General features: G+C 39.5%; 1 protein-coding gene across 9 annotated transcripts in view; it reads left to right on the top strand.

Moving 5' to 3' along the window:
• The window catches only part of arap1 (ArfGAP with RhoGAP domain, ankyrin repeat and PH domain 1), a 51,427-nt gene that overhangs the window by 5,537 nt on the left and 22,750 nt on the right, over nucleotides 1-23,140 (top strand). For 6 of the 9 annotated variants that reach the window (XR_013294128.1, XR_013294126.1, XM_077565798.1 and 3 more), the window contains 12 exons: nucleotides 4,247-5,319; nucleotides 10,537-10,688; nucleotides 10,831-10,919; nucleotides 10,998-11,080; nucleotides 11,475-11,627; nucleotides 12,929-12,998; nucleotides 13,114-13,234; nucleotides 13,358-13,542; nucleotides 13,716-13,822; nucleotides 14,591-14,790; nucleotides 15,065-15,150; nucleotides 17,692-17,874. Coding sequence is in view for 7 of the 9 variants with exons in the window: in XM_077565798.1 (XP_077421924.1) it covers nucleotides 4,289-5,319; nucleotides 10,537-10,688; nucleotides 10,831-10,919; nucleotides 10,998-11,080; nucleotides 11,475-11,627; nucleotides 12,929-12,998; nucleotides 13,114-13,234; nucleotides 13,358-13,542; nucleotides 13,716-13,822; nucleotides 14,591-14,790; nucleotides 15,065-15,150; nucleotides 17,692-17,874 (2,460 nt within the window). In the remaining 2 variants the exon portion in view is untranslated. Of the gene's footprint in view, nucleotides 1-2,300; nucleotides 2,319-4,246; nucleotides 5,320-8,337; nucleotides 8,632-10,536; nucleotides 10,689-10,830; nucleotides 10,920-10,997; nucleotides 11,081-11,474; nucleotides 11,628-12,928; nucleotides 12,999-13,113; nucleotides 13,235-13,357; nucleotides 13,543-13,715; nucleotides 13,823-14,590; nucleotides 14,791-15,064; nucleotides 15,151-17,691; nucleotides 17,875-23,140 lie in introns of those variants that run through there. The other 3 variants (XM_077565799.1, XM_077565802.1, XM_077565803.1) reach the window with 3 other exon arrangements.

Genomic DNA, 23,140 nt, shown 5'->3' with positions numbered 1-23,140 from the left:
GCTCCTGGGGTCATCAGCATGCCTTAAAAAGTTAAATGAAAACTTAAACAAGTCTCTTAGCCAAGCCCCCTTTTGTATTTTACAGTAAATTAAGTTTCCAAAATTTAAAAAATATCTGAAATGTTAAAAAGCTTAGTTTTAGTTTCAAACAAAAATAGAAGATGCTAAGAGTTCCCAGGGTGAGCAGCCTCTCTTGTAAAGTTAAGTGAAAATTTAAGTTACCGGTTTTAAATCTATTTATTATCGACCATCAGAGTTTAAAAAAAAAAAAAAAAAAAAAAGAGGCAGGGACCAATATTCATCAAAAAGCTAAATATCGGCACCGATAATTTGTCTATCTATAATTTGTGAAGCAGTGTTTCCCACACCATATTAATACTTGGGTGGGCCACCCAAGTAAACTGGCCACCACCCAACAATTTTTCAAGAAAATCTATTAAAAATATATTTAAAAAGAAAACAATGTGCCGTGACCGGATATTCCGCATATAACGTTAGTTTGCTGTCACTCACTTGTGAATCGTGAGGCTAGAGGAGACATAGTAACAGGACTAAGACCCCCCCTCTCCTCTTTGAGTCCACCCACCCAAGTAGATTTCAAATCTGTGGGAAACACTGTGAAGGGTTATTGCTTCTGTGCTTGCATTGATTTTCACACCCAACAACACCATGACCATCGGTGAGCATAATTTTATGAGACATCTGATTGTTGGGCCTTTGCTGACTTTGACCGGAAAGGGGAATCGGGCTCAGTGGCCAGCGAAACAAAGCACAACTAGAATTTAAAGGACTGGGTATGCACATGCTTTCTTTGCTTTTGCACAACCGCGTCAAAGGATGTGCCTGAATCATGCTTCACGTAAGTTCATTGTGCCGTTCATATTCATGACATAATGCTTAATTCCCTTACCACTATATCATAATACAACTCTTAAACAAAAAACACTTTAAAAAGAAAATTGTTTCTAAATTTGACCCACTAAAGACGAATGTTGTTATTTTGTTAATGATCCTGCCAAACTTGAAGGATTAAACAAAAAATTGCCTGGTACAAACAAATTAAATAAAGCCTCAAAATCCTGACAAAATTCGGCCATTCGCTTCACTTAAAGCTTCTGGTTGCTGGAATATATGCCGCTGGATCGTCACGTAGCTTTTGCACGCTGTAAAAACGTGGCGCACTAAAGTTTTCAAGGTGGAGGCATAGGCATCAAATTTTGCGTTCGGTTGAAGCTGAAGAGATTTGCCGGATATATATTTGTGGGTGTTGTAGGATTTAATTTTGTCTGCAAGTGTGATTGTGTGCTTATTTAATGAATAAAATACTAAATCATGCTGTTGTGTAATTTGCCATGGAGTCTTTTAAATTGAACAGAAGGAATTGCTTTTGATTCAAAAGGCCGTCCTACTGTAGTTACTCTGACAGGAAATTGCACTTGTTTCAACATTAGTACTGTTGTAGTATTTCTCGAATTACAGGGATACTCTTTACTATACTAGCCTTAAGCTCACACTTCCATTACTGCCATCATGTACAGGTATGTTGTTATGATGACAGGCAAACGTTTGGGAAATTGTGACTAAACAAAAGAGGTTTCACATTGAAAATCTATTGTAAAACAGGATTTAGATGGCAGAGTGTAGGGTCCGGATGTTTCGAGATGGGTTGGTTTGATTGTGATAAACTGGACAAGTTGTGTGTGCTAATGTTTGTGGTGTAATTTGCACTTCCTCTCGGAGGGCTATGTTGTGTGATTGTGTGTCTGTTTGCAGGCTACTGAATAGAACAATCCTTAAATTATTCAGTAATAAGGCATCATTATTTTAGTTTCACTTTAGCTTTTACATTGGAATTGTTAATTGTTATTTTACGATCTGCTTAATGTGCTACTTTTTGTCTCTGACAGACAGACACAAACATGGGAAAGAAGATGCTGATAATTGCATTACTCAAAAATGATTTGTTGTCAACTAGGTATTGGCTTCCCCATTCTTCCACAACTTCTTCTTTACATTGGACAGCACAGTGTTTTTTAATAGGCTGAACAAAGAAGTGAGAATGATTGTACCATTTGCACCATTACAGATAAAAGAAATAAAACAATGAAAGTCAGATGTTCAAATGTCATTACATCAGCTTTAATTTTAAAGCAACAGGAAGAACGGAATTTCCCCCCACTTCCTTTTATCCATTTGGTGTAATTACTTTACTGGCTTTTTGAAGCAGCTGTGCTCAAAGGTATGCAGCAGTGGAAGCTACATTTTTTTCCTTCTAAATTACGACTTGATTGTGACTTCAAATAAAGCAGATGATCTAGGTCAGTGGTTCTTAAACTTGTTGGAGGTTCTGAACCTCCAACAAGATTAGCCTTTTCATCGATTCTGGCTCTCTTCACCTTCAATTCAGAAAGCGTTGTGTTCTTGTATTTCCCATCTCTATGCAGTTAGCGCCATATAGTAGTGAAGTAATAATGCATTCATTTAAAAAACAACAACTATTAATTTTAATAATATGCACAAAAAAAGTTATATTACATCAACATATATTTTTTAATATAATCGTATGTCTAGTAATTGCTAATATTTGCGCCATACCTTCGGGAAGCCGCCATCTTCCTGCTACGAATCCCTGAAAGAGAAGAATTTTGTTGAACTTAGTTAGCCACTGCTGGTGCTTACAACTCCAGTGTTGGACCCAATGATCGACCGTCGCTAACCTTCCACAGCTGGGGCCTGCATTGATTTGGGCTTCCTCCGCTTGTCTCCCTCTGCTTTGCTCTCGCTAGCTTTTGCTAGCTTCTCCCGCTTGCCAATCTTGTTAGCCATTCCAGCTAGTTCTTGCTCACCAGGCTGCCTGCTCACTCGCCCCAAATAATAATTGGTAGTGTAACACTTTATTTTTGTGAGGTACTGTTGACGGAAAGGGCAGCTCGTTCCAAAAATTACTTGCCAAAGTTGAAAGTCGGTACTGAAGTCGGTAAAATGTAGTCCTCCTCTTTCAAAGCAAAACAAAAACAGTGACCGGTTGTCCTCCCTTTGTTGTGGAGAAAGGCCACTCTTAGTTCCACTAGCATAGCATTAGATTGGTCGGAGCAAAAGTTCAACCTCACCAACTGCTGGAAGTCCACAAATGGCTGCCACCAGTGTAATGCTCCATTTTTGTGCGGTAGTGATGTGTGTTATAGTTCCAAGCGAAGGTCGTGGAGAAAGAACAGCACATGGAGAGAGAATAGCTCCACAGCAAACTTTATATTGTAACCTCGCTACCAAGTGACTGACTACAATATAATTCTCTCAATCTGTCTCATCATTTGCCTCATCACCACAGGTATCCTTCCGCCAATACCACTCAATCATAATAGTTCCCCAAATATGAAACCGGTCCACACAAATACATACTGTACATCAATGTAAAAATACATCCTCTTACAGTAGTAATTGGTGGTGGGCTTGCCAAGTGTGGTCTCTCTGAGGCACCTTAGTTTGCGTGCAACAAAATCATTACATTCTATTGGTTCACCACTAGATGGCACTAAATAATACACACTGGTCCTTAAGTTTTGTGGGATAGCGATTTATGCTGAACTAGAATTTTTCAAAATGGCATTGCAAATCATTCTGTTAGGACGCTGACTCCCATCACTCAACTCTATATTTATAGGGCACTTTAAAACAACCACACTGTTTTCTTAAGATGGAACACGGGGCTGCAGATACAATTAAAACAGCAGAGGCCCCAGAATTGAACCCTGTGGAACACCATAGGTTTCGTTATCCATGTGAATACATATTGCACAAATTCGTCCGACCACTTTCTTTTTTTGCTCGACAGTTAGCATTGAAGGATTACAATAATAAAGAAATCACAAGATGTACCATCACAACAGCTACAAGTCGACTATTGAGCACACCAAATATCCTGCAACACAAATATGCCAAGCAATATAGCATGATCACCTGCAGCCATGATGGCCAAGCGGGGAATATCATCACGAATCATTTGATTTGGGTGTGTATCTTGACCTCCGCCGAACCCCTGAGACTGACTCACCAAGCACAACCACTGATCTAGGGTTTTAATAGCAATGATATGAATCATATCCTCCATATTAATCTAGTCATTGGGTGATCAAAATGATTGGGTTGCTGTTATTGTGAAGTAATATACTCAGTTACTTATAAATGGGGCCAAAAGGTTATCAGTAGCCAAACTACAATTTAAATTTATCAGTGTCCTCTTCCACAGATTACATGGACCATGAGCTGAGGTGTGAAAGACTGTATTGCCATGTCTCAGTCCGAGTCTGAAGTCACCGTGTGGATCTGGTTAAGTGGGCTCCGTCTCGAACAGTATTCCAAAGCATTTGAGACTGCAGGCTTATCGACCTTCGCAGAATGTCAAAACCTCACACCAGATCAGCTGGAGCAGATGGGAATATCGCTTCCGGGCCACCGGAGACGCATGCTGGCTAGCCTGAACAAAACTCGAGATGTCACCTCTCCGCAACTTGATGCACAGTCAGCCTTTGTACAGGATGCCAGAGCAGAGCATGATCAACTTATGGATGAGAATGGACCCTTGAGCGGTAGAACAATATCTGTAATACAGGAAAAATGTTTTCTGAACGATGCTGAGAAAGAAAATGCACATACCACTGAACCTGCACCCCGAGACAGAGAGAGACCAGTCCCGAGGGACAGACAAGCATCCCGATTGAAAGATGGAACTGGAGGGACAGAGAGGATGGTAACTCTTGCACATAATGAGGAGGAAGACGACATAGCTGTAGAGAAAAAGCGTCCAATTCCAAAAGAGAGGACAAGGTTCCGCTCCAGTGCTCCAGCCCTACTGGACTCTCAAACCAGCTCTCTAATTAATCCATCTTGTGACACCACTTTGCCACCAGTGCCCCCGCGGAGCACCTTGAACTGCCCGCCACAACGCTTCACAAAGGCCTTGACACCCTCACCCCCAGCACAAAGTCCCACCTCACCTCAACACACCAAGTCGGTCATCAAAGAGACAGCTGTCCAGGTTCAATCTTTGTCCTCCACCGCAAACCAGGATCCCGCACAAGAAACTGTCCACTCACCTTGGCCCTCCACCTCCCGAACTCAGCTTCAGACATTTTCCATTCACCTGCTAGTGCAAGATTCAAAAAGCGAAAGGATGCCAAATATATCCTCCATGGCCCTCACCTTCTCCCAAAGGGAAGAGAGAAATGCTCCACCACTCCCTCCGAAAGTTGGGTCAGCAGCACCAAGAGGGCCCCCAAAACTTCCAAGCAGGCATCCTGTATTTTCTTCCAGAATTGAAAGGTAAGTTTGCTGCTCCTATTAGCATAGCTCTACTGCAGTGGTGGTCAAGACACCAGCTCAAAAAAATACCAAGACTGTCATGGAAATACTTATTCAAATGATATCATTCAACTTTATGATTGCACATAAAGTTGAACCTCAATGTTACGTTTTTATTTTTTCATTTTTTTTTTAAAACAGCCGCAGTCTATGTGGTACCAGACCGCACAAAAAGTTTTATTTTGGAAATCAGGTGCATCTTCCTGTGCATTCATTTCAGTTGCACAATATGAGGAAAAAGTGATCACACAAGGTCTAAAAAAAAAAAAAAAAAATTGTTTGGAGAGCTTCAATGTTGCAAAAAAAAAAATGTTTGCAGGGCTTCTTCGAAAAGAGGAAGATGTTTTAAGTATTTTCTTCAGCTTTTAACAGTAAATGTTTTGTTTATTTTATAGTTATTGTTCTTAGTTTTTCCTGTATAGTTTAATTTATATGCATGTTTCATATTTATTCCTGTGTAATCACAAGGTGGGTCTGATATTCAATCATTTGTTTTCATTTGTTTCTGTCAGTCTTGTCAAAATATGCCCATGATTCTGGGCCGTGGCACGAAAAAGGATGCAGCCTGTTGCCGTACATGAAAAGTAAAAAAAAGAAAAGATTACTGTGCTGAATTAAAAACGTTCAAGCCACTCTAAAATTGTGCACAGTTTACTTTCAACATTAATACGGTGCACAAATAAACAAAAAAAACGTAATGATTCAATTTTGGAAGAAAATCAATTTTGGAAGGGAAAAAAATGTTCATTATAGGGCTGTCCAATTAATTGAAATTCATTTACAATTTCAATTATTACACTCCACAAATTACAAAATAGGCAAAATCACAAACAAAAATATAATGTTATTGCAGTAATACTAATTTTGAGTTGCTTAAATGTATATGTTTGCACTTTTTTTTTATTTTAAAATGACTAATTTAATCAATCTTGTTTTGGTCCAAAAGGAACTTGCATAATTATAATGTTTCAAATAGATTTATTTGTCTTAATAATTTTTACATGTTTAAACATTTTCTTGTTTTTTACCAAAAAACAAATGATTGTCCTAATCGTGATTTTACCAAATGAATCATGAATAATATTTTCTTCATAATCAAGCAGCCCTAGTTCACTACGAAGGTGTGTGAGATTAGCCTGGCAATAGCCAGATTGATTTGTGCTTCACTCGAGGGAGTTCTCCACAACATCAGTTTGGGACTGCTCAGCGTTGATTTGCTCAGGAAAGGCGGGGCATGCTGAACTACACTTCGAGCTGATTGGACGAAGCATAATCGTGTGCACGCCTACCTAACTTTTGTTTCGACCAATCACGGCAAAGGATGAAAATGTCGTCACCGACATGCGACTATTGTGACCAGCTGATATCATTGCGTTGAGTTTATGTTGTTGGTTTTGCAATGTTGATAATGCGGATACAAGAGACTAATTCGTCGAGAACAGAATTAATTGCAGCGTCCGCGCATTCGTCCACCGATGTCGCCATGTTTGGTTGGTTTCTTCCCACGACTTCGGCGCTTCTTGGGTTTTGGCACAGCTGTGTATCCCGCCCCCCAAATACAATGTCGCTCTGTGATTGGTCTGAACCACCAGTTTGTTTGTATCGTTGGAGTTTGTGAACTCAAATACCGCGAGAATACATCTTGTGAATGCAAGGTTATTGTGAGATATGATGGTTTTGTAATTCTTGCATTCATTGCTCAGAACTTCGCCATAAGATTTGATAGTAGTTTGCAGCTAGTGTATTTGTAAATATCCTTTATGCACATTACATTTAGAGGTTGGTCTCACTTGTATGTAAAGCTCTACTGTCAGTGACAGTAGAGCTTTACATACTATATATATATATACAATAATGACAAGTTATTAATGTTATTTCACATAAAATCAATTGTTTTTGAAGGTATCAGACTCGTTTTTTGGTCATGGAAGAATCCAATATAGTTTTGATCTAATGATAAAGGCACGCATCCCATTTGCAATATTAAGAGGAGGTGGGAAGGGCAAATTCAAATTGGGATGATTTTTCGAGGTGCATGTTGGTTATGCTTTTAGTTAGTATTCATAATGTTCTGGAGTGTTAAATGATGATGATTGATACATTTTTAATAATGTGCCGTCCCTGATTGCATGATGATGCTTATTGCTGGAAAATGATGCATTATTTAAATTAATAATTTTGCAAGTATAATACTGTATAACTAAGTGTGTCTAATCTTGTGGTTTGTAATCAGGTCAATTATCATGGACATTGGCAGATGATGACGATATTTGTAGGCATTGTTGCATGTTGTATCCACTCTATAGGTCACCAAATCAAATTATTAGGACAAAACTATCCTAGAGTTTAGAAAATCAAAGTAGTACTAGAGATTATTAGTCAACAGCTCTTGGTGGACTAGTGCAAGTAAAATGTTTGTAAGTGCAAGAGTAAATACTTTGCATCTTTTTAAAATGAATCTGACATATAAATAACTAACAATGAAATAATTCATATTTGTCAAACATAAGATGAAGTGTCATCCGATACCAGTGTCATGATCTCCACATTGCTATGGCTGGCTGTCTCCTGTATGACACTAGTTAGTATATGTATATTTAGCTTTTATTGTGCTCTATTGGGATATCTGTATATGTGAATGCTGTAATTGACGTGATATAGTAAATCCTGTTGTCTATGCCTGGAAATCGCAGTAAATAGAACTGATTTATTAATTGGAAGCTAGTCTACTCTAAGAAGACAACACTGCCACCTCCTGGACACAATCAAACAATGCACTTCTGAGCCACACTCAAATTGATAAAATACCATGCATTTTTCCATAGAACAACAAATATCTTTCTTCTATTTCAGTTGCTACTAGTAATAGTACTATCATGTAATTCTTTTTGGTAGCGCATGCAGTCTGTGCATTGCACTCTGCTCTCTCTTAAAAAGGAAGTAGCTGCAGTGAGAGGGAGGAAGTCGCAATAGAGAACAAAAATAGTTACATGTTCCAAACTATCTGTGAGTGACATAGAGATTTAGAGAATGGGAATTGGATGGAGAAGTCATTTAGATTTTCTTCTTTGTCCCTTCAGTTTTGCTTGTGATGGCTCACATTCACATGTGGTTTTGTGTCGTCAGTGTGCTGTGTTGCCGCCTACCCCTTTTTCTGGTTAACTGGTCATTTCCTCCCTTCTCTCTCTTTCTACTTTCTATTTTTCTGACAAGCGTGTCTTATTTAAATATTGTATCATCATTGAAGAGGACTTCTTTTTACCATGACAGCAGGTAAATTGATCCATATTCTACATGCCTCTTTATTGTTCCCTTCTCCCCCTCCTACCTCAAACAATGAAGACTTTTACTTCTCTGCTGTCATCTACGTTCATGTAGGAGAAGCAAGGTGCTGTTAGCTGGTCTGTTTTCTTGTTCATCTTATGAGGCAAAACCACCTCAGACAGGTTATGTGAATATGTCTCAAGGAATGCATGTTTTTTTTTCTCTCTCTCTCTAAATGGAACATGCTAATATTTTAATTTATCTGGTTTCTATATCTACCGGAACTAGAAACACTTCTCCCAAGCTTGATGTTCATTTGGTAGCCACATATCATTTGGTACCGCTAGTTGTGTGCCACAGTAAAGTTTAATGTGTCACTCAGTAGTTCGGCAGTGCTGTTTAGGAGAAATGTACCCAGAAATCCACACAAGCAATGAACACTTTACATTTTATGAAAGAAATGACTTAATCCAAATGGTGTGTACTGTATACTCCTGCTTAAATTGGCATTTTAAAGATGAAGCGCTCCAAATCTAGAGACAGTCTAATATCAAAATAAGTGTACCCTTTCCTTTTGGTGCTCTTCCTCTACAGAAACAGGAGGAACTGTGTGAAAAGGCCTGTTTCCCGTCATTGTGGGCCTATTTTTGGGAGGTTTATTGAGAAGACTCATACACTGATCACACAATGAGGTTTAGAGGGTATGCTTGTGATGAAGTCATGTAGCATTCGCAATGGTCTACTCTAACTATTGTTGTCGTGAAGATGTGCTTTGGTACTGTCATAAGAGTTTATGCAGAGTATGATGAGCAGAACCTTTACCTTGAATTCTTCTCTTAGATTCTGTGGTATATTGACTTATTTATAGAAGGTTGTTAAGGTAAAAAGGTACATGGTCACCTAGCAACAGGGGTCTTTTCTGAATTTGTTTCAGAGCATTTTTTCTGACTTATGCCATCTTCATTTTTGATTACCGGTACACTATTTTCTTCTTACCAATTTTCCACATAGAGATGCGTTTTTCCTTATCTTCAATAGGGTCGCATGTGAGCTAGAGTTGATCCCAGCTGTATGGGACTGGTCACACCTATAGACAATAAGACTATGGATTTATAGTCTTTAATCAATCTAACATTCATGTTCTGAATGTGGGAATAAGATGGAGCACCCACAGAAAAGAGATGCAAATTTGACAGAGGAAGGCCAGAGCTAAGATGAGAACCCTCAGAATTGTGAGGCAGACGTGTTACTCAGTCACTGTGCTGCCCTATTCCACTTTATTTCAACAAAAAGCTTAAACCGTGCTTGCTCAATCCTTTCTGTAGTTATTTGCTGTCCTTTCCATTGACTGACATGTCTTGAAATGGAAGGAATTTCTTAAGCGATGGGATGAGTACTATATCTCATACTTGTCAAATCACACATTTTTTTTGTCTTTCAGTATGTACACATATGAAGTGCATTGGATTCCATGGTATGCTGTTTACACATAGTATCTCAAGGGATGATGCAGGTTCAGACATGTTGCCAAAATGAGAGGTAGAGGGAGAACATGTGACAGCTAGGAAGAGCAGAGAGATTAGTTGTGGAGGGTGTTCATCATTTTTTAACCATATTGTGCAAAACTTCGAAAGCAGCTATCAGAATTGTTGAAAACACTTGCCTGACCAGCAGTTGGCATTGCCTAGAAGACTTTTTGTTTTTGTAGTGCCTGTAAACAAAGTCTAAGGACGGAATGTGCTCAGACGGAACATTTTGTTGAAAGGACTCTTTCCAACTGAGGATGTATCGACTCAGCCGTCTGTGGGGGATTTTGACCCGACCTCCTGACACCGTGATCCTTGAGGATTCCTCTTCTCCCCAAACCTCTGATAACCACCCCTGTTCTCTTTTGTCGCCTGGCCCACCCCCTAGCACGACCGATGAGCTCCTGCAAGACCAAACTCCAAAGGTTCCACCTCGCATCATGACTTCTCAAACTCAAGAAGTCGTCCAACGGTCAAGTCAACCTGCCCCTCAAGTAGCCCTGCCTGCTAAAGGAGTCTCCCAGCTTCCTCCTCAAACAAGTATGTAGAGTACTATGGATGTTCATCTAATTATCTTTCTTTTATGTACTGGCTATCGAATCATTTGTGTTTATTCCAAATTAAGAACCATGGCTGCATGATGTCACATCTGCTTCTATTTTAATCGTCTGATTTGTTTCAGCATTGTGCCCACCAAATACCGATTCAGATGACGATGAAGAATCTGACTCATCTTATGCCAGTGTTCTTCCAGTGAACCTTTTAGACAGGGTACAAGGTTTTAACAGTATTTGTAGTAATTGCATTCATTTATAACCGTTATAAATGACAACAGTCTCATCCTTTTAGGGAATGTCCCTGCAAGTGCCTGTGAAACCAAAGGGCCGGTACAGTTCTTTATGCAGTGATGACGAGCTATTAGGTGATGATGAGTAAGTCATACGCGACAACAACATTTGCACTTACCAAAAGATGAGAAGAAACACAAACTTGAAATGACTAGTGTCAGTAATTCAGTACGTACTGGCACCAGATGTGAGGTTGTGCTCTTGGATGGCAATTGCATTCCTTAACTTGCCTTAAATCTTAGTTTGTGCTGTGTATGTTTTGTTATTGTTTGTTTCAGTATACTGTATGTGAAGTTAAGTTGAATTTAATTACAGTGTGTGTAATGTTGGCTGTAATTTCTGGCGCAAACGGACCGGAAAAACTTGTAGTATCTCTTTTGCACCAAACGAGATGGATACAAGTTTTATTTCAAGGGCAATGCTTTGTTTCGGTTTGTGTTGTGTTGTGTTGCCGGTGGTCATTTCTGTTCTTCTGTAGTCCTAGTGTTTGGGAGGAACCAGGCATTAGAAGCCTGCAAGGCAATATCTTTCTGCCCAACACTGGCAGACTGGCGTCACCCCCTAAAGAAGACAGCTCCCAGCTCGCTGCTGTCGTCAAGATGGGCTGGCTCGACAAGAATCCACCCCAGGGGTATGATTTGCACTGTACATACAACAACAGATTTGCTCCCAGTAGACCTGGCAGCGTCTTGCATGGCAGCAGTCGACCACTTGTGTGTGTGTGTGTGTGTGTGTGTGTGCGCGCGTGTGTGTGAAGCTTAATTGTAAAGCGCTTTGGGCACCGTATGATGTAGTTAAAGCGCTATATAAATGCAGTCCATTTACCATTTACAGTGTTCACATTCTTCTAAAAATGTTGATCAACTTTGGATATGAGCAGTTTTACACAATATTTAATTGTCATATAGTCATAATTAAAGCATTGAGAAATGTTTATAACCAAGTAGAGCCATAGTCAGCAGTGCCTTATGATTAGTAAAAATAGACACTTGACTGTGATTGTTTTATTGTTAGATGGATCTGTACCTGGATATTGCTCTAGTGCCCTTTGCACAATGTGGATACTCTAAACACGGAGCACTGTATTGATAAATGTGTAAACAACACTATATGGACAAATCAGATGCAGTATGCTTCCAAAGAGTCAAGGTTTTATTTGTGTTTTTCTGATATCGTTGTAAAGGTTACTGTATTTAGTGAATATTGCACTGAAGCTTGAGTTGAAGAAAAATGTGAATTTAATCAAAATCGCAATATCTGTTACAAAAATCGCAATTTACTCTTCTTAAAATTGTTCAGCCCTTCTTAGTGCCAGTGGGGACTTTTACTCATCATCGAAAAGAGCATTTGTGAGGTCAGAGGTCGCTAACCTTGAACCTGAGAGAAGGCCATCTGTGTTCTAGTTTGAAGATGTTTGAGCACTCATAATTTCACACCAAACTCATCCAATCATTACTTTAACAGTGTTCTTTTTTTTTCTTTTTTTCTTTTTACTCATTCACTGCCATTGACGGCTATAAACGTCAAAAATTAATTTGAACTATTTCTATTAGTTTAAGATTTTTTTCCAAAAAACGCCCTGAATTTTTTACATTTTTCTTTCTTTTTTTTTGTATTCATTCACTGATGTTGAAGGCTATAAACGTCAATTAGTCAATTAGTAAAAAAATGTTGTTGTTTTTCCCACTTTTGTTAACAAGAGTATGAAAACCTAGATTTTTTTAATTGTATATTTAGAACATATTGAATTTGTGATTAATCGTGAGTTAACTAGTGAAGTCATGTGATTAATTACAATAAAAAAATAATAATCGCCTCTTACCCCTAATTTTTAATAATCTTTTTTTTTTTTAATTAATTTATGGCATTGAAAGAGTTAATCATCACATTGCTGCACTTTCAGTGTCTGCTTCTATGTATACTTTTATACAGGGCCCTTTATTATCAGAGGCGATGGGTAAAGCTAGATGTTGACTACCTGAGATATTTCGACAATGACAAGGTAAAACCCCAAACACACATCCACACTCATGCACTTTGACTGTGCCATAGCTCCATTCTGCTTGCTTTGATATGCTTCAGCTTGGGTAAGTTGTTGCGGCTGATATCTGTTACAGCAAGTGTATTCAAAGGGAATTATCTCAACGGCATCAATTACAAACGTGACAAGTGTGGGAGAGCTGAAGTTTGAGGTCATCACACACAATCGCACATTTATCTTCAAGGCTGAAAGTGACGGTTAGTCTGGTTTTTGACCTGTGTGGTTTTCCAAAATAATGCATGGTGGCGGTGCAATTCTAATTTCAGTGTTTGAGTCCTTTTCTTTTTCTCTTTTTTTCCCTCCACTGCTTGTGCATCCAGCTGAGAGAAATGAATGGTTGACTCTGCTGCAGGACTGCACAAGGGGGCGCCATAGGCGCAGTACATTGAACCCTGGTTCACCTTTGACTGCAGCGTTTAAAGGCTATTTGGAGCTCAAAGGTCTACGCTCCAAACTTTACACTGTTGTGGCTTCAGATAAGGTCTTTCTCTATAAGAATGTTGAGGTTCGTGTTTTTTTTTGTAAGATAACCAGCTGTTTTAAGATGCAATGTTCTATAAGCTCAATCCATTTACCATTTCTGAACTTTGACTTTTTTTCTGGATTCTTTTGAATGCAAATAGTATGTGTTGTGACACTGACAATTGATTTGCAACTGTCGATTTTCCTTCTCTCTAGGACTACCGTATTGGAGTGGGAATCACATCAATTGAGATGAATGTAGGAAATGTTAAAGTCACAGATCGCCGCAACTTTGATCTGACTACACCTTACCGCATTTTCAGGTACTGTAGGTGCACTCAATAATCTAACACCTGCACTCATTCTTTTCAAACTAGGCAAGTTTGTATTTTAAAATGGCATATTTGTTATCTTGGCAATGGATTATTTTGGATGTAGTTGGACACATTTGTTAGTGCTAGGATCATGTTAGTTCATGAGAATTCCCACCAGCTTCCCTCAACAAGTCGTTTGTGTGGTTTATTTGTGAGGAAAGAGATCGTGTGTGTTTGTGTGCGAGTGTGAGGTCTTCTGGCTGACACTTCACTGCCTGCTGTGCAAAGACTCAGCTTGACAGGATGTGGAAAACTCTGCCTGGTCATGTGCACAGTATATTTTTGGTTGGCTGTTGCACTTTAAATGAGTGATTAAAAAATGTTTCATTAAAATTTTTCGAAAACACAGTGCCTCGAAGAGGTTTTGTTTTGACCTATAGTCAGATCAATATCTCCAAACAGAAATTTGACAGTTGCGGTTCATTTATTGCAATCATTTGTGCATACAAGTATTTTAAGCACAGAGAGAAGACTTCGTACTGTTGCACTGAAAAGAAGAAGTACTTAATCTATTCGTGTCTGTCTGGAAGTATGTTTGGGTCCCAGTTTTCAACTCAAATATATTTAGCGAGACAAAAGAAGGAGAGTCAGTTCTGAGAGGATGAGAGGGGAATTCGCATAGCAAAGGCTACACTTGCTTTCCTTAGTCGCATTATTTGCCACTGATGCTGTAATGGCCTCAGTACCACTTCGAAGTTTGTTTGTCTCTGTCCGCAGTTTCATAGCAGAATCAGAGCAACTGAAAGATCAGTGGGTGGACGCAATGAGGGATGCCATAGGTGAGGCTTTGTCCAATAGCGAGGTTGCTGATCGAATATGGGCGGAGCCAAGCAACAGTTCCTGTGCCGATTGCAGCGCTCCGAAGCCGGAATGGGCGGCCATCAACTTGTGTGTTGTGATCTGCAAGCGATGTGCAGGTTTGTGTTTTGTGGATCTTTATGAAATGATCGAAAAGTTTGCTGTACAGATGGTTTGAATATTTTTCCAAATGTGTTTACAATATGCCAGGAATGTATGGCTTTTTGATGTGAGGAGAGATATAAGACAAATGTGAGGAAGGATAAAAAAGCACTTTGCTCTTGATCTAAGAGTTGCAGCCAACTTGAGTATTTCATACCAGTGTGTTACAGAGCACATGTGGGTTTCCTTCAAAGTCGGTATGTGTGTGTTTGATGTGCACATGTGTTTCAGGAGAGCACAGAGGACTGGGCCCTAACATCTCTAAGGTTCGGAGTCTGAAAATGGACAGGAAAGTTTGGACAGAGGAGCTTATTCAGGTTATTCCTTTTATATCAATGTGCGGATGCGCTTTGTGTAATTGGTTGGGAAATGTTGGTCAAATCACTGAATCAGAGTTAATCATACAGTCATATGACAAAAGAGTAAAACCATACCACTGATCCAAGTGTGATAGACATACTACAAGTAAAAAAGTCTTTGAAGTATTCATTTAAATATTTCATTTTGAATGTAAATCGTAGATGATCCACAAATAATTTTTTATTCAAAATGCCACCTTTCTGGCTTTAGGAAACATAAAAATGAAAAAAAAGCAAGAACAAAAATTTATTTAGTCAATCACAACTTTTTTATTAGAACAAGTAGAGGAATAAAAAATATGGAGTCATTTTGTAATTTTCTGTTCCAAAACAAACACCTGCATCAGATCAAATCTGCTTATTATTCAGCAGTTGAATAAGGCCCCGTCCACACGAAAGCCAGTTTCAATGTATCCTCATAAGTTGCTTACTGTTTAGGCCGCTCGTCCGCACGATGGCGCGGTTTCGGAGCTTGAAACCGATCACTTTTGAAAGCGGGCACCAGAGTGGAAAGATTTCAAAACGCGCCCCGTACGCGTCCGTCTGGACACAATATGCAAGATACTCCTCCAGTGATGACGTAATGGTTGCACCTCGATGACGACGCATTGTCGCAGTTTGATGACTTATGCGCCAATTCTCGCGTGACTGCGCGTGAACCGTCAGTCTGTCAACAACAATGGCGGATAGCCGTGTCGTAGTGGTTTTGCGGAGCCTCCTTAGCTTGCTTATGCTTTTGCAGCAAAATATTTTGCTTCTTTATTCCCACGTTCGACAAGCGGTGTCGTATTTGAATCACCCACCATTGTCATTTCTGCTGCGTTCGTCTTTTTCACGTTTTTTTGATACATGCAAACTCATGTTCTGTAGATTTTTTTTTCTTCGTCTTCTTCGCTGATTCTTCCTCAACGCTTTCAGTTAACTCCTTGTGGCTGCGCTACAGCGCCACTCCAGACTTGGCATATACATTACACCGTTAAACGTCTTCAGCGTCTTCTTTTGGACACACGCACAGTTTTGAAATGCTTCTGTGTGTACGAGATTTGTTTGAGGAACAAAGCCGGCTTTGCTTTCATCTGGACGGGGCCTAAGAGTGCTCACACCTTAGAGAGCTGTGAATTGATATGAATGATGGCACAAGCATGAGAGATGTCAGTCGAAACAAAAGAGAATCATAAAACTTGTTTTGGAGAAGGTCAAACATCACGCAATGTTGCAAAAGATGATCAAGAGCACACAAATGGAAGGTCGTAAAAGGGAAGTGTCATAGAAGACCAAGAAGACCTCAAAGTGTCAAGATAAAAAACTTAAAGCAATATTTATTTAAAATAGAAAATGCACTACAAAACAAATGAGGTACAAACAGGCGGAAACTGGAGTCGGCATCTGTGACTGAACTGTAGGTAACCGCCTAAAGGAAATGGAATTTACTTACATTCAGAAAAGCCTATCGGAACTCTAAGAAAGCGCCTGAAAGAAATTGGATTTACATACAGAAAAGCCAAATGAAAACCATCTTTAATGCCCGAACAGGAAAAAAATCAAAGTTGTAGTTGGGGAAAGAAAAGCAATCATGAACTGTGGATGACTGGACGAAAGTGATTGTGATGAATGGCAAATCTGCAGTATTTAGCGATGATGTCATGGAGCAAAAAAAACAACATTAAATCTATGCCTCAGAGACTGCAAGCTACTAGAAAAGCCAGCGGTAGCTTATGTTTGAACAGGAGTCGATGGTTCGAATCCTGCCTTAGACTGGTTGCAGTTCACGATTACTTTCTATTCATTTCTTATTCAATTTGTGGTGGCTGTGGCTCAGGGGTAGAGACGGTCGTCCAACAACCAGAAGGTCGGCTGTTCGATCCCCGCTCTCCCCAAGTCACGTGTCGTCGTGTCCTTGAGCAAGACACTTCACACACATTGCTTCCAGTGCTACTCACACTGGTGTCTGAATGCTGTGAATGTTTGGTGGTGGTCGGAGGGGCCGAAGGCACACACTGGCAGCCACGCTTCCGTCATCCTGCCCCAGGGCAACTGGGGCTACTAAAGTAGTTTACCACCACCAGAGTGTGAATGTGCGAGTGAAGAATTTTTGCCAATTTTCCTTGTAATATGCAGCCAGTTGAGAGAGGTTGGATGAATAAATCAATCAATCAATTTTCTTTCTTTCTTGCTGCAAATCTTTAGATAGAGTTTCATGTCAATCTGGATATTTACTTGAGTCTAAGACAAATGTCATGGCAGTACATTTTTATCATCTGGACCCACAAGTTTTACATTATAACCAGTATTCATTTTCTTTTATTATAGTGTTGTTGTTTTTTAAAGCTATAAGGATGAGCTCAGTTTTTAGTTTCTGTAAATCTAATCCCAGGTCTCAATACAATCATATAATTTGTTATAGAATAATAAATGATAAGTGGGTATCAAGAAACCATATGAATCCGTTGTTGATTTTACACAATGTCAAAATTTTGTATCTGTCTGTACCTTGTTCAGGTGTTCCTCTTGCTTGGCAACAACCGTGTTAACACTTTTTGGGCAGCAAATGTCCCACCGAGCGAGGCTCTGTCGCCCTCAAGCTGCAATGACGATCGCCGGCGTTTCATCATTAACAAGTACCGCCACGGCAAATATAGGAAGTACCACCCTCTATACGGAAACCAGAGAGAGCTGAATAACGTGAGTTCATGTTTCCTCTTTAATTCAATAACTTTTGTTTCTAAAGTTGAGCATTGCTTGAGCATATTTGGATGGGGGGAAGCAATATTCTGGATTAGTTAGTTAACAGATCGTGAAAGACGGGCACTAATACACTGGGAGGATTTAGATGTTGACCACTGTCTCGACATTACGCCCATATTTATGTGTCAACCCCCTCACTGTTAGTCCCAGTAGCTCACATTTGCGACACTCACCCCACAAAGTACGAATAAATAGATGCCAGATTTGCACTTTTACCCCGCTTTTAAGTACACTGACAGACTTTAGCCAGAGCATATTTTCCTTTTGCTGAAGTCAAATATAAAGCACTCATCATTCTTCTGACAGTGATATTACTTGTGCTGACAGTAAAAAAAAAAAAAAAAAGGAAAAAAACTGAACGGATAATATTTAACAATCGTTCAAAACCTCCTTTTATGTGGCCTCTGTTAAATTCTTTGCTGGACTGAAATGCAGATGACTTGATGAGAAAATATTGAGAACACTTGCCAGTTGCAATAGCTTTAATAAGGTCTATGTGTTTAGACTCAAACAGACGTGCAGATTTTGCTTCTGAATTACAAACAATAATTTTTAGCTGCATATACAAATGATGTAAAACAGATGGTAATGTGGACACAAGTGTGTATTGTTATCATGACACTGGTGAATAACTGTTGAATGCACTTTTGGGCAATGTTAAAAAAAAAAGGTTCTTGAAAGTTTTGCGAGGAATACGCGAATTGTTATTATCCATTATTAGTGTGGTGAATGTGTTTGTATTTGCAACCCAGCTGGGTCAGTTGTTTGTGGCTTAACCCACTTAACCACAAACAATGTCGGCTGCCCTCATTGAGTTTGTGAGTGACTCACATTTACCCACCTGACTTTGGGTACTTTTCCTCCCGCTATCAAGCGCAAATGTGTGTGCGCATGCATGCATCACATGCTTGGGATGTGAAGAAGATAAAAGTGTAATAAAACAGTTGTTTTTGTTTTTGCTGTCCTCTGTTTTAGTACTTTTGCTTAAGCATGCTCACTTTGTCCTGTTTCTTGGTTAGCGCTGTTTGTCTTCCTCGCTGCCATTTGAGAGTTAGAATTTTCTGTTTTGGTTACAATGCTGGGCCTAATAGAATCCAGAGTCTTCTCTGTGAGGGATAGTCTCTGTGACCATTGTTGCTCTAAGGCACTGTGTGAGGGGTCAAGCGAAACATCTGCAGCTCCTTAGAAAACTTAAAAGTAAAGCCCATAGCCCATTTCATCTGGCTCTCCCTTTTCACTCCCACATCTCAGCTTCCTTTCTCCTTGTTTTTCTCCCTTTCCCGAATGTGACATCACTACTCACAGCTCGAGCTGGAATGTGCTGTAACCCCGCCTCCGCTTCTCCTCTGCTTCTCCTGTGCTCTTCATTGCTGGACTGTGACTGCCAAAGAAAGTTTCTCTCTTACCTCTTGGTTCATTTGGCTGCTTGTTAATGTCTGCTGTTCCTTCAAGTTAGTTTCAAATTTAGCTGTTACCTCCTTTTTCTGGAATTGTGGACTTTGTCAAGTAGCACCTTAACAAGTTACCTAGTGAGGAAGCCAGCAGGTAAGATTGTTTATTGCTGTTGGGTGTTGAGAAAGCCAAGTACTCTGTTGTATCTCTGTGTGTGTGTTTATAGGTGACAATGTGTGCTTTATTGATTTTGGAAGCTTGAGTTTGCTCAGGAATCTGTGTCAATGGACTTTGGATCTCTGGCAGTATTTGATTGTTGTGTTTGATTGGAGACTACTTGGATCTTCACATTGCGGCCTTTGTGCATACATTACTTGGTGTGGGCTGAGATAGGTCAACATGCATGCTAATGTGCATGGACATACAGTATTTTGTGTGTATGTGTGTATTGGCCCATCTGTCAATGGAGATCATTGTGCCTCTTTCATTCAGTTTCACAGCCTGCTTCACAAACCCTTCCTTAGCTTTCTGTCCTCTTCACCAGTTAGTGAACTTTGTCGTCATACATTAATCAATCCAAAATGATTGGCGCAATATGCTCTGTATGACTGTTTGAATGAATGTCACAATTGAACAAGGAAAGTTCTAACATAGGACACTGTGTGTGTGTGTGCTTAGCGCCTTCAATTGAAACACACACACCTCTCACGTTACAGTGCATCTTTTGTTGCATTTGTTTAAAACTTTGTAAAGGTTGTTGAAGCCCTCCTCTGTTTGCTATTCCCAAATGAGATTCTGGCCCAAATTTATGGTTGGCATACTCTTACTTGGCACAACATTAGGTACATAAATAATAGGGGTACGAATCTTTGAATGTCTCACGATTCAATTCGATTCCGATTGTTGGGTCTGCGATTCGATTCGGAATCGATTTTCGATTAAGAACGATTTTCGATTCAAAAAGATTTAATTGACAATGATTTTTGCTTCAATCTATAGATGTGCAAGAATTTTAATGATCTACTCCAGTCTGACTCTCCAATTAGTGTGCTACTCGCGGGACTTTTATCACTCAAAAAAACGGCTCCACGCTGAACAAAAAAAAAAAACTTTTATGGAATAACTTGATCGTGACTTTTTCCTACTACTCTCTAATGTGGCTACAACTTAACAGTGTATTGGACCGCGTGGAACCACACTGCCCCTCAGTGGCCAAACCGGGTACAACATGAACAGTGCTCCAAATAAAGGCACACACAGACAAGACAGTATAAAATAATTTAAATAAAATCGATTTAGGGACATTTAAAATTGATTCTGAATCGTACTAAATGAGAATCGATTTTTTGGGCACACCCCTAATAAATAACATAATGCATGTTGGTGAATTGAGATCAAATTAAAGAATTATGTAATATTGCAGAACAAGCTGCCTTAGTTCATCACTCTGTTCAAAATGTAGTTACCATTTGTCATAAATCTTGCACATACATAGTTTTATATATTGTTTTGCATTTTTAAAATGGAAGTCAACCTTAAACATTTCTTGAAATAATATATGTGACCTCACTAGTCTAAACATGACATTCTGATTAATATTACATTTGTGGAATATGAGTAATGAAGTAAAATTCAGCCATTTTATCCATCTCAGGGGGCGGCCATTTTGCCACTTGCCATCAACTGAAGATGACACCAGTGTTGCTCAGGGCTCAGGCAACGACCAATCACAGCTCACCTGGTTCTAAAGCTGAGCTGTGATTGGTTGTTACCTGAGACCTAAGCAACATTGATGTCATCTTCAGTTGATGGCAAGTGGCAAAATGTTCAGATTTGCGTTGTTTGAATTGTACAAGGCCTGCAATCTTGAGTCTGAATTCATTGGGAAGTTTAACACTGATATAGTAATGCATGGAAGCTGAAATCTGATTGGACAAAAAATAAAGATAACCCTCAAACAACTGGAATATGCACAGCCAAGACACACACTAGGAAAGGAAGGAGCGTTGGAAATAAATTCATGCAATATTTCACAAATTTATGCAAATTTTTTAATTCAGGTCATTGTTTTGATAATGTTTAGGCCAGCAGAGAAGGCACGCCACTGATTTTTATGTACCTAATAAATAACCAAGACAAAGTATTAAAAACCTCCCACTGGCTGGAACCAAAGCATTCAATGAAACAGCTTGCCGAAATGCCCAATCTAAACTGAAGTCTTTTTCCCTCCACCAAGTGTGAAAAGTGAGAGGTCATGTTTTACGTTTGTTGGTCAGCTTGTAACTTAGCAATACTGTATACTACTGAACTGGTTTTGTTTGAGTAGAAGGAATATCCCAATTGTGTTGATAGTATTTTTTTTTCATTGTGGTCAAGTGGTACAATGACCCACTTGATCAGGGTTAATGAGCCGCATCCTGTTGGCATTCTGTTGATCAAATCCTGAAATGGGCGGCTCATCTGTCAGTCATCCCTTTTACCTTGGTCTGCTGATAATGAGATATCGTGCCCACTGCTCATCAGAGAACAACTTGTCATTGTACATGTGACACATTCAGTACATGTACCTTTCCAGCACATCTGAAGCCAGCCCAAGCAAAGTCGCTGCTGTCATTACTAGCTGTTAGCTGGCTGTGTGCCACAACATTAAGCACACATGGACAATTAAATACATGTTGTTGTATCAAAAATAAGATGGGAATGTTTCATTTTGGTTGATAATATGAGGGCGATACAGACTTATAGATATTTTATTATTGTGGTAGTTGTTGTATAGAACTTCATTGCAACTTACTGAGAGCTGTTTACAATGTATTATTGTTGTTTTGGCCATTTCTGCTTTTTGATTTGGCCACCCATGCACTAGAGCAGTGGTTCTCAACACCGCTCCTCGAGTACCCTTACCAAGCACGTTTTCCATGTCTCCCTCAGCCAACACAGCTGAGGATCGTTATCAGACTTTATGCAGAACTTGCTGATTAACTGATTGTTTGAAACACCTGTGTTGGCTGAGGGAGGCATGTAAAACAGGCTGGATAGGGGTATTCGAGGACTGCGGTTGAAAACCATCGCATTAGACTATTCTGCAGCATGGAAAAACACTTGCTGTAATTAACATTTGGTGCCAAATTCGTAATGTGCATGACTGCCCCCTACTGGATTGAGGTGGAACACACACGTCACATCACATGATTTTTGATAAAAGACAAATGTCTTCGATTATTGGGCGTGACAGTTATCTTTGTTAAAGGCAGATGTTTTTGTTGGAACCCTAAAATGGATTATTGAATTTATTAAGTGCATGAGCTACTGTAGTATAATGACTTTCTGTAAAATGCTTCACTTGGCGGTATTAAAGTGCTTGAGTGTGTTAGAGAGACTTCAAGGGAAGAAAAGTTACACAGTTGCACACTTTCAATCATTTGAGCCATCAGTCCTTCTCTTTTCAACTGGAGCATTTCTTTTAACCGATTGATTTTTGTTTATGTCTGTACGGGGAAATAGCCTTTACCTTCTGTCCTCCTGTTTTCCTCTCCTTTATTTCGTCTTGTCCCCCCTCAGTTTTCTTATTCAGCCCCCTTTTTTTTTTGTCTGTCAACTCTCCTACCCTCTGTCTCACTCTTTAAACCATCCCAGGTGAGGTAATGGTGGAAAATAATGTGGAAAAAATATTTTTCGTCATCTGGAATTAATATATGGACCCATATAGAAGTATGGGCATGTGTATATAATGAAGTGTGCAAAAAGGATCACACTTTCATGAAAGTTTCATCTTTTTTCTCTTTTACTTTTCCCCTTCTTCTGTCCAGGC

The sequence above is a fragment of the Vanacampus margaritifer genome, chromosome 5, assembly GCF_051991255.1.
Source record: "Vanacampus margaritifer isolate UIUO_Vmar chromosome 5, RoL_Vmar_1.0, whole genome shotgun sequence".
Taxonomy (NCBI): Eukaryota; Metazoa; Chordata; class Actinopteri; order Syngnathiformes; family Syngnathidae; genus Vanacampus; species Vanacampus margaritifer.
This window is presented reverse-complemented; position numbering and strand designations above follow the sequence as displayed.